The sequence below is a fragment of the Melopsittacus undulatus genome, chromosome 17, assembly GCF_012275295.1.
Source record: "Melopsittacus undulatus isolate bMelUnd1 chromosome 17, bMelUnd1.mat.Z, whole genome shotgun sequence".
Lineage (NCBI taxonomy): Eukaryota > Metazoa > Chordata > Aves > Psittaciformes > Psittaculidae > Melopsittacus > Melopsittacus undulatus.
In genome coordinates, this window is record NC_047543.1 from 3,462,783 (window position 1) to 3,475,768 (window position 12,986).

Here is a 12,986-nt window from a genome sequence, read left to right on the forward strand (position 1 = left end):
CAACGTGTGCCCGCCGGGATCGCGCGTTGTCAGAAGCTGTAGCCCGTATCTCACCCATTGTCCCTGTCTCCCCCCCCCGCACATCACTCCCCGGCCTTCGCCTCCCGCTGATGAAGAGGAAGGGCCGGGGGGCCCGAGCCCCGTGTGCCCCCGTCACGCTAAGCCGGCCAGACAGGGGCTGCAGCCCCCCGGCTGTCCCCAGGGAGCCCCGGCTCTGCACCGGGGATCTGCCTCCCGCTGAAGCAAATCGCCTCCTACAGCAGCGGGGGGCGACACGGACCCCCCCGGCCCGGCGGGTGATGGCGGGGGGGGGTGCTTCACACAGCCTCATGGACCCCCCCTGTGCTGCATGGGCCCACGGGGGGTATCTGTGTGCAATGAGCATCCTTTGCACACCCGTGCACACTCATGCACACATCCTCACATGTCTGTGCACCCCCCCCCCCCCTTACACAGCCCCTTACACACCCTTGCACACACACCAGGCCTTTTGCACACTCACACCACCCCCAGTGCCCATCGATGATCCCTGGAGCTTCTGCCCCATGGACGGTGACACCCGCACACGGTGACACCCGGGCACGGTGACACCCGCACACAGTGACACCCGCACACAGTGACTGTGCGGGCTGTGCACACCCCAACTCCCACACGGGCTCCCACGCTGGGGTGTGAAAGAGGAGGAGGAAGAGGAGGAGGGACCGGAGCTGAGCTGCGGTTCAGTGTCCCCAGAAGCTTTAAGCGGGACCCCCACAGGGATGGGGTGCTGGGGGCTCTGTCGGGTGGACCCCCCCCACCAATGTCACCCCACGCCCCCCCCCCCCGCATGTCCCCCCCCGCATCACGGCGCTGGGGACACGGGGCTGTCGCACGGCACCAGTCGGGTTTTGGATGGCAGCGGCTGGAACGATGTTAATGACTTTTCTTCCTGTTGCTCTCCTTTTACACCGAGGGCAGCTCCGTAACCAGAGCCGCTTCCTTCCCCGAGATTAAGGAGCCGTCTGCTCAGTGCCCCCCCTCCCTGCTTGCTGATATCCCCCCCCGGAGCTGCCACCGACGAGTCACCCCTGGCTGGCCCTGGCAGCACCCATGGGTGCAGGGTGAGCATCCTCCCAGCGCTGGTCAGGATCCATCAGGGTGGTGGTTTGAGGCTGTTCAGGGGAAGCCCCATGGTGGAACGGCCTCCGTGCCCCCCCACCCCGCTCCCCTCCTTCCCACCGGACACCCCCTTCCATGAGGTTTCCCGCAAGTGGGGCTGCCAATGGCTGGGGTGGAGTGTGGTGCTTTGGGGCAGGGAGGAGGGTGCCAGTGTTGGGGCGCAGGGTGGCGAGTGGTGGCATTGGGCAGATGGAGTCTGAGCCCACCCCCCCCAACCCAGCCACTCATTCCCTACTTATCTGAGTCCCCACCCGTGACTCAGTTTCCCCAGGACACCGATGGCAGCACGGGTCCATGCTCTGGGATACAGCACGGACCGGGGAATGGGGCTCCATCTCCCCTTGGATGCGCTAAGGATGCTGCCTGCAGCCCCAGGGCAGGCTGGGTGTCCCCTGGGTGGGGGAGTGCCCTCATCCTGCCCCATCCCACCCTGCAGTTTGCATTCAGGCCTCCATGAACTTCTCAGCAGCACATTGCCTTCGAGCAGCAGCGAGATGCAAATTCCTCTGGGGTGGGGGGAGTATTTTTGGTTTTCCCTGAGACCAAATTTAGCCCCCGTGGGTGCCCAGTGCCTTCGTGCTCGTTTTAATAATGAAAACAGGAACGGGGCCGTTTACTAAGAAAATAACCCCAAAGTTTCCCTTTGGTGCCCAGCAGCCAAATTCCTGATGGGAAAGCAAATATCCCACCCTCCCCCCAGCATCACCAGCACTGCCTGGGGTCTGTCTATGCTGGAGGGGACAAGGGGGCTTGGGGACATCAGGGACATTGATGAGGGCTGGCTCCTGCCCAGTGCCTCTGTCAGGGATTTGGTCCTGGGGCTGATGCCCATGAGTGAAGAGATGCAGGATGGAGACATGTTGTAGGGCTGGGTGACATAGAGCAGGGGGTGTTCAGGGTAATGTCCCCACAAAGGCTCTGACCCCCATCCCCATCAATGCTGGAGACCCCAGGGATGGGGATATCCAAACCTGCAGCCACAGGAGAAGAAACTGAGGCAAGGCAGATGCTGGGGCTCAGCTCTGGAGATGCTGCGGCTGCCGTGGGGAGGGATGTGGCCCGTGGGGTGCATCCTGCAGCGTTGGACACTTGCTCCCTCTTCCAGGAGGGACCGGGCTATGGGGGGGACACGCTGCTGCCCTCATCCACCATCCCCATGCTGTCAGATGTGCAAAGTGCCGTGTTGCATCAGCTGTCTAGAGAGAGGAAACTGAGGCACGGGGCTTGATTTAGCCTCTAGGAGGTCCTGGAGCACTGCAGATGGGGGTGCATGGGTGCATTTCCTGCTGTAGGGAGGTTTGGACCCCACCTCCCAGCTCTTCCTCACTACGGAGAGCTGAGCTCAGGCTGCTTGGTCCCTTATGCCAAGGGACAGCGCAGTGGAGAGGACCGAGGCTGAGGATGCCCCGGAGCATCCCGGTCACCGTCGGGGCCATGGGAGCTGTTCAAGGTGACGGTCAGGACACGGCTCCCAGCTCTCCTTCCCCTCCTGGCCCCAGAGCGAGCCCTCCCTGCGCAGGGACACTGGTGACAACCAGCGCCGGGAGTGCTGCTGTGTCTCCCAGGGAGGGCAGCGTCCCCGGTGTCACTTTACGGGGGGGGGACACAAGCACACACTCAAGGACAAGACACCCTGGGGACAGATCCATGCTCCCCTGCCAGACCCGGTGTCACAGCGGCAGGGACCGGGGGGACGCGGGGTGACGGGGGCAGGTCCCCAGCCATGGGCACAGCGGGATGCTCTGGATCCCGGCGCTGATCCCGCAGCGGGGGGGGGGGGGGGGTGTGCCTGTGAATTCATCCTCGCCGGCGATGGTATAACGGGAATGAATTAGCACGTCGTGATGTTGGGGAGCACATGTGCTGCAGCACTTGCTTCCCCCCCATTAATGAGTCACTCCCCCCCCCCCCTCCCCTCCATAACCCCCCCTCCGGCCTTCATTTTATCCTCCTAGAAAAAAAAAATTGCTGGAAATTTCCATGTTTTCCTGCTTTTTCCCACTTGGGGGGGAGGGGGGGAATTCCTGACTGATGGATGGGGAGGGGGTGCCCAGGGACAGGGGGCAGCCTCCATGCTCTGACCTGGATGCAGGAACACAGTGGCTGTGCCGGGGAGGGGGGGGGCACATACATGTGCATGTGCATGCGTGTGCACATACCAGGCCAGGTGTGAGCATGGGGTCTGCAAACACACCCCCCCCCCCCCCCCCCCGCTGCTACACCAGTGCTCTCCCCCCACCAACTCCCAAGGGATTAGAGGGCAGGAGGAGCTGGCAGGGAGCCGGAAAGGATGGGGAGGGGGTCAGCAGGAGGGGACTTTGCATAGGGATTGAAGCCAAGGACCCCTCTGAACAATGCCCCCGGTGAAAAGCCGGATGGAATGGCTGCTAAGCTGTGTCTGATGGCCAATACACACCCCCCGGAGACCACCGAGGCCACCAGGTGACTCACTGTGGAGACATGGGGGTCCTCTCCAAACACCCCCCACACACACATCCTGTGCATCCTTAACTCCCCATTTCCTCCTGCCCCACAGCTGGACACCTCCGTGGGGGAAACAAAGCTGTCCATATCCCTGTTCCCATCCATATCCCTGTTCCCATCCATATACCTGTCCCCATCCATTTCCCTGTCCCCATCCATTTCCCTATCCCCATCCATTTCCCTGCCCCATCCATCCCTGTCCCCATCCCTATCCCATCCACATCCTTGTCCCATTCCTGTCACCATCACACCCACGTCCCCATCCCCTGGCAGCCCCATCACCTGCAACCCTGAGGCCACAGAGCCCAAACCACTTAAATGCACGTTTGCCAGAGCCCCCCCCCCCACTTTCTCCCTACACCCCCCTCAAGACCCCAGCTCCAGAGGGGTCCCATCAGCACCCAGGGACCAATCCTGGCCTTCAGGGCCGGGACCCCCAGGACGGTGCCAGCATCCCTTGTCCTTCCATGCGGTGCGGGAGTGACAGGCACGGGGATGCTCCAGCCGTGCCCCACCGCTGGGCATGGAAAGTATTGATGGGCTGGGGACCTGCCAAGGGATCCGGCCCCCTCCAGACCCGAGCGCCTCCGCCGGGGCTCCAGCGGACACACGGGGACTTCCCTGGGCACAGCGGGGTCAAGGGCAGGTCCTGGGGAGGCCTGGCCTCGGGGGGGGCACCGGTAACGGGACCCCGCGGTGCTCCGAGCCCCCGACCCCAGGGACAGGATGTCCTCAGGTCACCCCCAGTGAGCCATGGGGGGAACCCCAAACATCTGCACACGGCAGCGGAGGCGGTTGGGGGGGGGGGGTCCTCAAGCTCACAGGAAGGGGGAGCACCCGCACAGGCCCCATGCAGCACCCCAGGGTGAGTGAGTGGGGGGGCCCCCAGTGCCACCCCAGAGACCCCTGCTCTGTCCCCTTGCTCCCCTCATGCTCTGTCCCTGTGTCCCCATCCCTGCAGGTGTTCCATGGCCCCACGTCCTCATCCCCTCTCACGGTACCCAACATCCCCCCATGTCCCCCCGTGTCCCCCCGTGTCCCCCATCCCCTCCCCTCGTGTCCCGCCCCCCGGCCCGCCCCGTGCCCGTTCCCCGCCCCGGTGAGGGCCGCCTCTATGGGGGGGCGGGGGGGGCGGAGCTCCCGGTGCGGAGCCGCTTCTTTGGATAAGAGGCGCGGCGCCACGGGGATGGGCAGGTGAACGCGTGAGAGCAGCGGCAGCCGCGGGACGGGGCCGGATCCCCATCCCCCCGACGCCACTTTTGGGCGCTTTCCGGGTGTTTGGAGGCTTTTCTTTGGGGGGGGTGTTTGGGTTTTTTGCCTTCCCCCCCACACTTGGCTTTCCCCGGGTCCCCACGGTTCGTTCCCCCCCCTGCCCCTCCGGGGCCACCGGGCATGGAGGGGGCGGCTGAAACGCGCCCGACTCCGGGTCCCGGGGCCACCGGCGGGGCCCCCATGAGCGGCTGAGCGGAGCCGGGGCCCCCCCCGCCCGTCCATGGGCGCGCTGGAGCCGGGCACCGGAGCCCCCCGCCCCGCCGCTCCCATGCTCAGCTTCGCCAAGGAGCCGCCGGGCCCCCGGGACGCCGCCGCCGCCGCCTCGTACTACGGAGATGGGGGGGGGCCCCCTCCGGAACCGGGAACCCCCCCGCTCCCCTACGGTGCTCCCGGGGGCTTCGGCGGCCGGCTCTTGGGGCCGTGCCCCCCTTACCGAGCGCCGCCGCCTCCCTCCGCCGGCCCGGGGGAGAGTTACGGGGGTGCGGAGCTGTACTCGGGAGCGGAGGGAGGTTTCGGGGCCGGGGCCCCCCCGTTGTGCCCCCGCTCCGGAGCGCTCTGTGCCCTGCCCGGGTACCGGGCAGCCGGGAAGGTGCAAGTGATGCTCAACAACTACCAGCTCTGGGCCAAGTTCCACAAGCATCAGACCGAGATGATCATCACCAAGCAGGGCAGGTGAGCCGGGACACCTGGGGGGGAATCGGCATAGGGACCGGCAGCAGCACCCGGACCCTTATGGGCTCTGGGGAGGAGAGAGGATGGGTTCCGGTATGGAAGGGATGCTCTGGGGATGCTGTGATGGGCAGCGGGGTGGTCGGCACGGTGAGGTGCTGGAGGTGTGGGAGATGGTTGCGGGGGTCCCCATCTGCCTGTGCAAGGGGTGTAGGGGGGAGTGCAAGAGGGATCCCACCCCTGTGGGTTTGGGATGATGTCTTTCTGCATGGTCAAAAGTGGGGGAGCAAAGTGAACCAGACCCCCCCAGGCCTCATTTTCTAGGGGAGTTGGAAAGAGAAAAGGGTCTGGGGGTGGAGAGAAGGGGGATCCAGGCAGGGTTTGTGTGCCAAGGCAGCTCATGGCAATGGTACTGGGGGCCTGGAGGCAGGGTTCGTCTGGCCTCGACCCAGAGCTCAGCACCGCTACAAGTAGTGAGAGCCCAGGAGGGTGCTGGTGGCCCCGGGCACAGCGGAGTGGGGGCTGACACCCCCTCTGCTCGCTAGGATGGGGGACGGGCAGAGGCCTGGGGCCTCCGTGTGCCTGCGGAAGCGTTTCGGCAACATCCTGGGTGCCGGAACAGCCGCTGGTGGCACCGCAGGCCAGGACCTGCTGCTCCCTGTGTGCTGCCGCAGTGTCCATAGGGGTCCTGGGGGGCATGTGGGGAGACTGAAGTCCACCCCAGCCCTGCCAGCATCCCTGTTTGCAGGGTTTGGACAGGGTCCTTCAGCCCCACACCAGAGTGATGGGGGGCAGGCCCCATGCTGCGCTGTGTGATGTCTCAGTGGGATCATGCTGGGGCCGGGAGGGGAGTGTGAGCATGGTGGTTCTGGGGTTCCCAAAAACCCATGGTGAGGATTCCCAACCCCCCCCCCCCCCCCCAGCTCCTTCTGCTTCGCCCCCCCCACCCGCTTCCACCACCATTCCTCGCCCAGGGGTTCTCTTTCTGCCCCTTCCCTGCCTTGGCCGAGACAGACGGTGTCACTTCGATGCTGAGCCCAACCTGTTTAATGTGTTGGAAGTCTAAACACGTTAGGGCCGCTTGGTTTGCCACAGCCATTCCCAGGCCTGCTGCCCCCGCCGGGCTCGGGGGCCGCTCAGCACTGGCATGGATGGGGTGATGTGTCCCCAGCATCGGTCAAGGGGGTGGCTGAGGCATTGGGACCCCCCCATAGGGTTGTTTCTCCTACAGGAACCAGATGAAATTCACCCCTTTGCTTTTCTCTTCTCTTTCCCCATCCCCTGTGGCAGCGGCTGGGGCAGTGCCCATCCCCGCTGCATCGGGGCAGCTCCGGAGGCTGGTGCTGAGGCAGGGCTGCATCCCGAGATCCCATCCTCTCTGCCCCTCACCACACATCTGGGCTCTGCTGCCAGCCCCAAACCAGGCGATTCTGGGGCTCTTTTCCCAACTGTTCCCCACAATGGCTCTGCAGAGAGGTCGGGGTCTGGGAGGGGGGGGACGGGACGGGACGTGCGCTGTGCAGGGGGGGGTCAGAGCAAACCCAGCCCGGGGGAGCCGTCGAACTCGGAGCCACAGAACATCCGTTTCCCCCGACCCTGAGCTGCTTTTGCACAGCGCCGGCTGCGGGGCCAGGCTGCAGCGCTGCTCGCACAGGAAAAACCCCATGTGGGGCTGGAGGGAGAGGTGAGCCCCAGAGCTGGCACCCCCCGGGCTGGGGGGGCTCTGGGGCAGGGAACGGGACCTGTCCCATCCCGTTGGCACTGCAGGAGCCCCATTCTGCGGGGCTGCGCTGGTCCCTCGGTGGTCTCTGGGGTTTCCCAGTGGAGAGGAGCTGAGGCCGGGGGGGAGATGGTGCCATTGGGGTGAGCCTGGTCTGGTTCCAGGGTTTACCTCCTGTTCCTCTGCTCTGGTTCTAGCGCGCTGTCCTATGCCTCCCATGCATGCTGTGCCATCCCATCCCACACCATCCCATGCCCACTCATCCCCAGCAGAACTGGTTTCCTGACAGTTCCCCACATGGATACCCATCCCTCCTTCATCCCCATTCCTCCTCCGTTCCCATTCCTCCTCCATCCCCATCCCTCCTCTGTCCCCTCTACTGTTGGGGCTCAGCCAGGGCTGGATTTCTGTGGAAACCCCCAAGGACTCACCATTGCCCGGCTGCAAGGACCTGGGGAATTCCTGCTGTGGGTTTCTGCTGCAAAGCAGGCGCTGGCTTTGCCTTTTGGGGTGACACAGGGTCTGGCTTTGACTTTGAGGGGGACTCAGTGATGCCATTAGGGGCTGGCTTTGCAGTTGGGGGGACTCGGTGCTGCCTTTGGGGGTGGTTTTGTGTTTGGGGACAGAAGGGATGGCGTCGCTTTTGGGGAGGATGCTGGCAATGGCTTTGCACTTGGAGGACATAGGGGTTGGCGTTGCCTTTGCAGGAACACGGGGCAGCTTTGGGGACAAAAGGGCTGTGTTTGGCAAACACGGAGGTTGGTGTGGTTGCAGGGGTGAGTGTGCATTTGGGGGGACTCTGAGCTGCTGTGCCCAGCTGCTGTTCCACCATGTAGCTGTGCCATATACCTATCTGTGCCACACAGCCATGCAGCAATGCCATGCAACCGTGCTGCTATGCAATGCACCCATGAAGCCATGGCATATCTCCATGCCATGCAGCCATGCTATGCAGTCATGTAGCGCCATGCCATGCGGATGTGCCATGCAACTGTGCCGCTATGCCATGCATTGCCATGTCACCCTGCCATGCAACCATGCGGCATCATGCAGCTGTGCTGTACCACGCAGCTATGCCATGTCACCATGCCATGCAGCCATGCATTGCTGTGTGCTGTGCCATGCATTGCTGTGCACTGTGCCATGCAGCAGGGTGCTGAGGGCATGTGGAAGGCACTGGGGATGCAGACAGGGGGAAAACTGGCTGGAAAATGGGGTTTACTTGGCAGACCCCAAACTTCCTTCCACTTGGGCTCATTATGGACTCCCTGTCCCTGTTCCCTGCCTCCCATCTCCCCAAGTTCCCATGTCCTAGCATCTCCTTGACACTTGGATGTGCCACTGTGCCCACAGCTCCCATGTCCCCTGTGTACACCCCAAACCCTCTGAATGGAAGAGTTCGTGCAGGGGCAAACCTCGGGGCAGCCAAAGAGCCGGGACCCCCTTCCAGAGCTCCATCAATGGAGTGAAACCAGGGGTCCCCAGCTGCTTCTGGGGTGCATTGATCACCCCAACCACGGCACCTCCCAACCCCAGCGGAGCCAAGTCCTGTCCCGGCGGCAGCGGCTCCAGTGCTGAGGGGTTATAAATAACCCCGAGGTTTCGGGTCTTACCCCCACCCGGCCGAGCCCTGTGGTTTGCACCGCGGCACCGGTTGGGCTCTAAGCCCGTCTCTGCTCCGAGGCTCCGGCGGCTCCGAGGGAGCGAGGTGCACAAAAACCCCCTAAAACCCCAGAAAAAGGCTGTTTCTTCCTCCCCGCTCCTCGCAGCAGCTCGGGGCCGGTGCAGCAGCCGGTGCGGCTGCTCAGCCCGGAGCCTGCATCACCCCGGGGCTTTGGTGGTGAGGGTTTGGTGGTGGTGAAGCACCGCCCAGGAGAGCTCGGAGCCCCTCGATGCCGCTCTTTGATGTGGCTGCAGCTTTTATCGGCGGCAGGAACCACGGAGGCGATGCTCGGCACAGCGGCGGTGGGATGGGTGCTGGCACAGCGGCGGTGGGATGGGCGCTGCCCCGGCTCGGATGGAGCCTGTGGTACCCGGGATGCTCGGGGCCGCCGCGCATCCCGGCCCCGCAGAGCACGTGTGAGGCTCCTCGTTACAAGAACCGCTTTCTTTTTCCCCTTCTTCTCTTCTCTCTCTTTTCCCCTCTCCATCGCAAGGGCAATTCTGAGTCAGCAGCACCCGGGTTGGGCCATGGGCTCAGCTCTTCGCATGCTGCTGCCCTGGTGCCATGGCACTGCCCAAGACATGCTTCCTGCCGGGGCCATGCCTGATGTATCCCCCCTGCTCCCAGCCCCTTGCTTTGCTCCTCAACCCCAAGCTGGTGTGAAGGGGCTCCGCGGTGTTGGGAGGATGCTATTGGTGTTTCCCTAATGCTGCTGCTGGAGGGGGTGGGGGGGTTATTGTGATGCTGGGGCAATACTGGGGTGTATCAGTGGTTTCTGTGGCCTTGGGAGGATGGTGGAGGGGGGTTGTTGTGGTTCCAGTGCTGTTGGGGTGGAGGTGTGGGTGCTGCTGCCCTTTGGTGCGTGGTACCATCCCTGTCATGAGCTCACAGAGCCTTGGGCCGGTGGGATATGCCGGGATATGCCAGGATAGGCAGGACACCCAAACTAACCCCCCACTGGATCCCCCCCATCCTTACCTACTGGGTACTGGCTCATGGAAACAGCAAAGCACAAGAGAAGGAGGAAGAGGAGGAGAGAGGGATGGGGTCAGGGTTCCCCCCACTCCTCTTCCACCAAGGAGGGGGGGTCAGGCTGAATTCCCCCATCACCCCATGCGTATCATACCTGGGAGGAAGGCTGAGGACTCCCGTGTCCCCCATGTTGGTTTGGACCAGTGATTCCACTGCAAACCTGGGCTGGCAACTGGGGCTACTGGGACTACTGGGGCCGGTGATGGCAAAGGAGGGCTTGAACTTGGAGGAAGGGGAGCAGGCCTAAGGGTGGGATTTGGGGGTGTGGGGCACAGTGGGGTGCAGCCCCATGGGGGGGTGGCAGCTGCAGCCCCAGGGCAGCAGGGTCGCCCCTGTCCATCCCATCCTGTCCCCTTCCTGCCCTTGGCGCAGGCTGGCGCCCAGCCCGAAATAGCAGCGGTGTTGGTTTCCGATCCGGAAGGTGCTTGGGGAGGGGGAGGAAGATGCCGGGGCGGGGGGGGGGGGAATCATCCCCGAGAGCATCCCCCCAGCTGCCAGAGTCAGTCAGCTCCTCACAGGCACCAGGATGGGGGGGGCAATGACTGGGCATTGCACTGCCTCAGTTTCCCCATCCCCGCCATGCCAGAGCTTGAGCTGGGGGGGTTAAACTGTGCCTGTCCCTGTCCCCTCCCCAGGCGAATGTTCCCGTTCCTCAGCTTCAACCTCTCGGGGCTCAACCCCGTAGCCCACTACAGCGTCTGCGTGGACGTGGTTCTGGTGGACCAACATCACTGGCGCTACCAGGGCGGCAAGTGGGTGCAGTGTGGCAAAGCCGAAGGCAATATGCCAGGTACGGGCTCCCAGTCTTCATCCTCATCCTCCCCATGGTGCCGAGAACGGGGTAACCCCATCCCTGCTGCCCCTTATCCCCAGGGAACCGCCTCTACCTGCACCCCGACTCTCCCAACACGGGCGCACACTGGATGCGGCAGGAGGTCTCCTTCGGGAAGCTGAAGCTCACCAACAACAAGGGCGCATCCAACAACGTTGGCCAGGTGAGGGTCCCACCTGTGCCCCCATAGCCCCCCTATAGCCCTGAGGGTCCCACCTGTACCCCCATAGCCCCCCTACAGCCCCCCCTGACCGCCCGCTGCCCCCCTGCAGATGATCGTGCTGCAGTCGCTGCACAAGTACCAGCCGAGGCTGCACGTAACTGAGGTGCAGGAGGGTGAGGACGAGGGGTTCCCCTCCCCACACACGCACACCTTCGCCTTCCCAGAGACGCAGTTCATCGCTGTCACAGCCTACCAGAACGCTGACGTGAGTATGAGACCCCCCCTCCGGTCCCTGGTATGGGGGTACCCCCACCAACACTACCCCTCGCCCCCCCTCAGTACAGGGACCCCAACATCCTCCCTCCAGCATCCTCCCAGCACCACAGAAACCACTGGTACATCCCAGAGTCACCCCAATATCACCCCAACATCACAGTAACCACCCCAGAGCAGCCCCTCACAACCTCCCCCCCAGCGTCATTGAAGGATCCCAGCATCAGGGAAACCCCAATGGCATCCTCCCAACACCACCAAACACCCCTGTCTAGAGCATCTCTGCACACCCCCAATCTCCTCAGCATCCCAGTGCTTCTCCCCGAATCCCAGTAGCCCCCCAGCCCCCCCTCAGCACCCCAACACCCTGCAGTGTCCCCCCAGCACCCCAGCATCACCCCAGTTCTCCCGGATGCAGCTGAACCCCATGGGTGATGGAGTGGGGGTCCGCCGATGGGCAGGGTGGTGGGTACATCCCGGGATGCAGAGGGGGGATCAGCCTGGCAGCAGCAGCACCCCCATATCCATGCCCCCCCCCCAGATCACGCAGCTGAAGATCGATCACAACCCCTTCGCCAAAGGATTCCGGGATAACTTTGACTCGTGAGTGTGTCCCCTCTCCCTTCCCACGGGTGCCCTGTGGCAAGAGGGCACCCCCCGACTCCCACCCTGTCCCCCCCCAGGATGTACACGGCCTCGGAGGGGGAGCGCCTCACCCCATCGCCGCTGGAGGGCCCCGGCTGCCGGCAGCTCCTGCCTGCCCCTCGCTTCCAGCCCTTCCTGCCCGAGCAGTTCCCACTGCCCTCGGGGCGCCTCTTCGGTGCGGAGCGGGGGGCTCCGCTGCCGCTGCCCCCCAAGGACCCCCCCCGCTGGTACTTCACCCCCCAGCAACCCCCGGCCGCGGGCACCTTGGAGTACAGCGGCTACGAAGCGGGGTACGGGGGGGGCAAGCTGGTGCCCTATGGGGTGAAGCCCTTCACCCTGCCGCCCGCCCCACATCAACCCCTGCCCTATTACCCCGAGGGGCCGGCGGGGTTCGGGGTGTCGGGGGGCTGGAGCCCTGGGCAGTACGGCCCCAAGGGCAGCCCCGGGGCTCTGGGCTGGTACCGGGAGCCCCGGGAGGAGAAGGGGAAGGAAGCAGAGGGCTGGCCCCCCGAGCCCCCCGCCCCAGCGGACTCCGTGGACTTGGGGCTGTACGAGTGCAAGCGGCGCCGGGTGTCCCCGTACCCCTCCAGCGCCGAAAGCTCCCCCCCACCCCGCAACGGGGACCTCTATGACAAGGACCCGGCTGCCGACGGTGGCTACTACGGCTTCTATGGCAACTGAGCCACACTGGGGGGGCTCAAATACCCCCCTCTCCATGGGCACCCCAAAGCCTCAGGACCCAAGGGGTCCCATGAGTGTGTATGTGTGTGTCCCCCCCAGTTCAACATCATATCCTGGGAAGACTTGAGCACATGGGGGGGGAAAGATGATGCCAGACAATCAAATCAGCCCCCAGTGGCACCCCGGTGGGGCCATGGGGGCAAGCGAGGAGGGAACAGGGAGGAAGGGGGTGGGTTTTTGTCGTTGGTTGTTTTTAAGGCGGGGGGGGTTAATGCTGAAGTATTTATTGAGCCCCCCCACGTGCCCGGTGTGGGGCTGGGGGCAGCAGCATATCTTGCAATAAAGGGGACGCTGTGGGGCACAGCTCTTTGCTATCCTTTGCAGGTACATGGGG

The 12,986-nt window shown here is 64.2% G+C and overlaps 1 protein-coding gene across 1 annotated transcript; it reads left to right on the plus strand.

The window, feature by feature from the left end:
- The first annotated feature begins 5,134 nt into the window (after window positions 1–5,134).
- On the plus strand, window positions 5,135–12,797 carry TBX21 (T-box transcription factor 21). Its single transcript, XM_034070255.1, is given in 7 exon segments — window positions 5,135–5,586; window positions 10,634–10,788; window positions 10,872–10,993; window positions 11,103–11,258; window positions 11,808–11,869; window positions 11,950–12,520; window positions 12,522–12,797. Coding segments are annotated over 7 exon segments (1,716 nt in total). The 3' UTR covers window positions 12,720–12,797.
- Window positions 12,798–12,986: the final 189 nt, after the last annotated feature.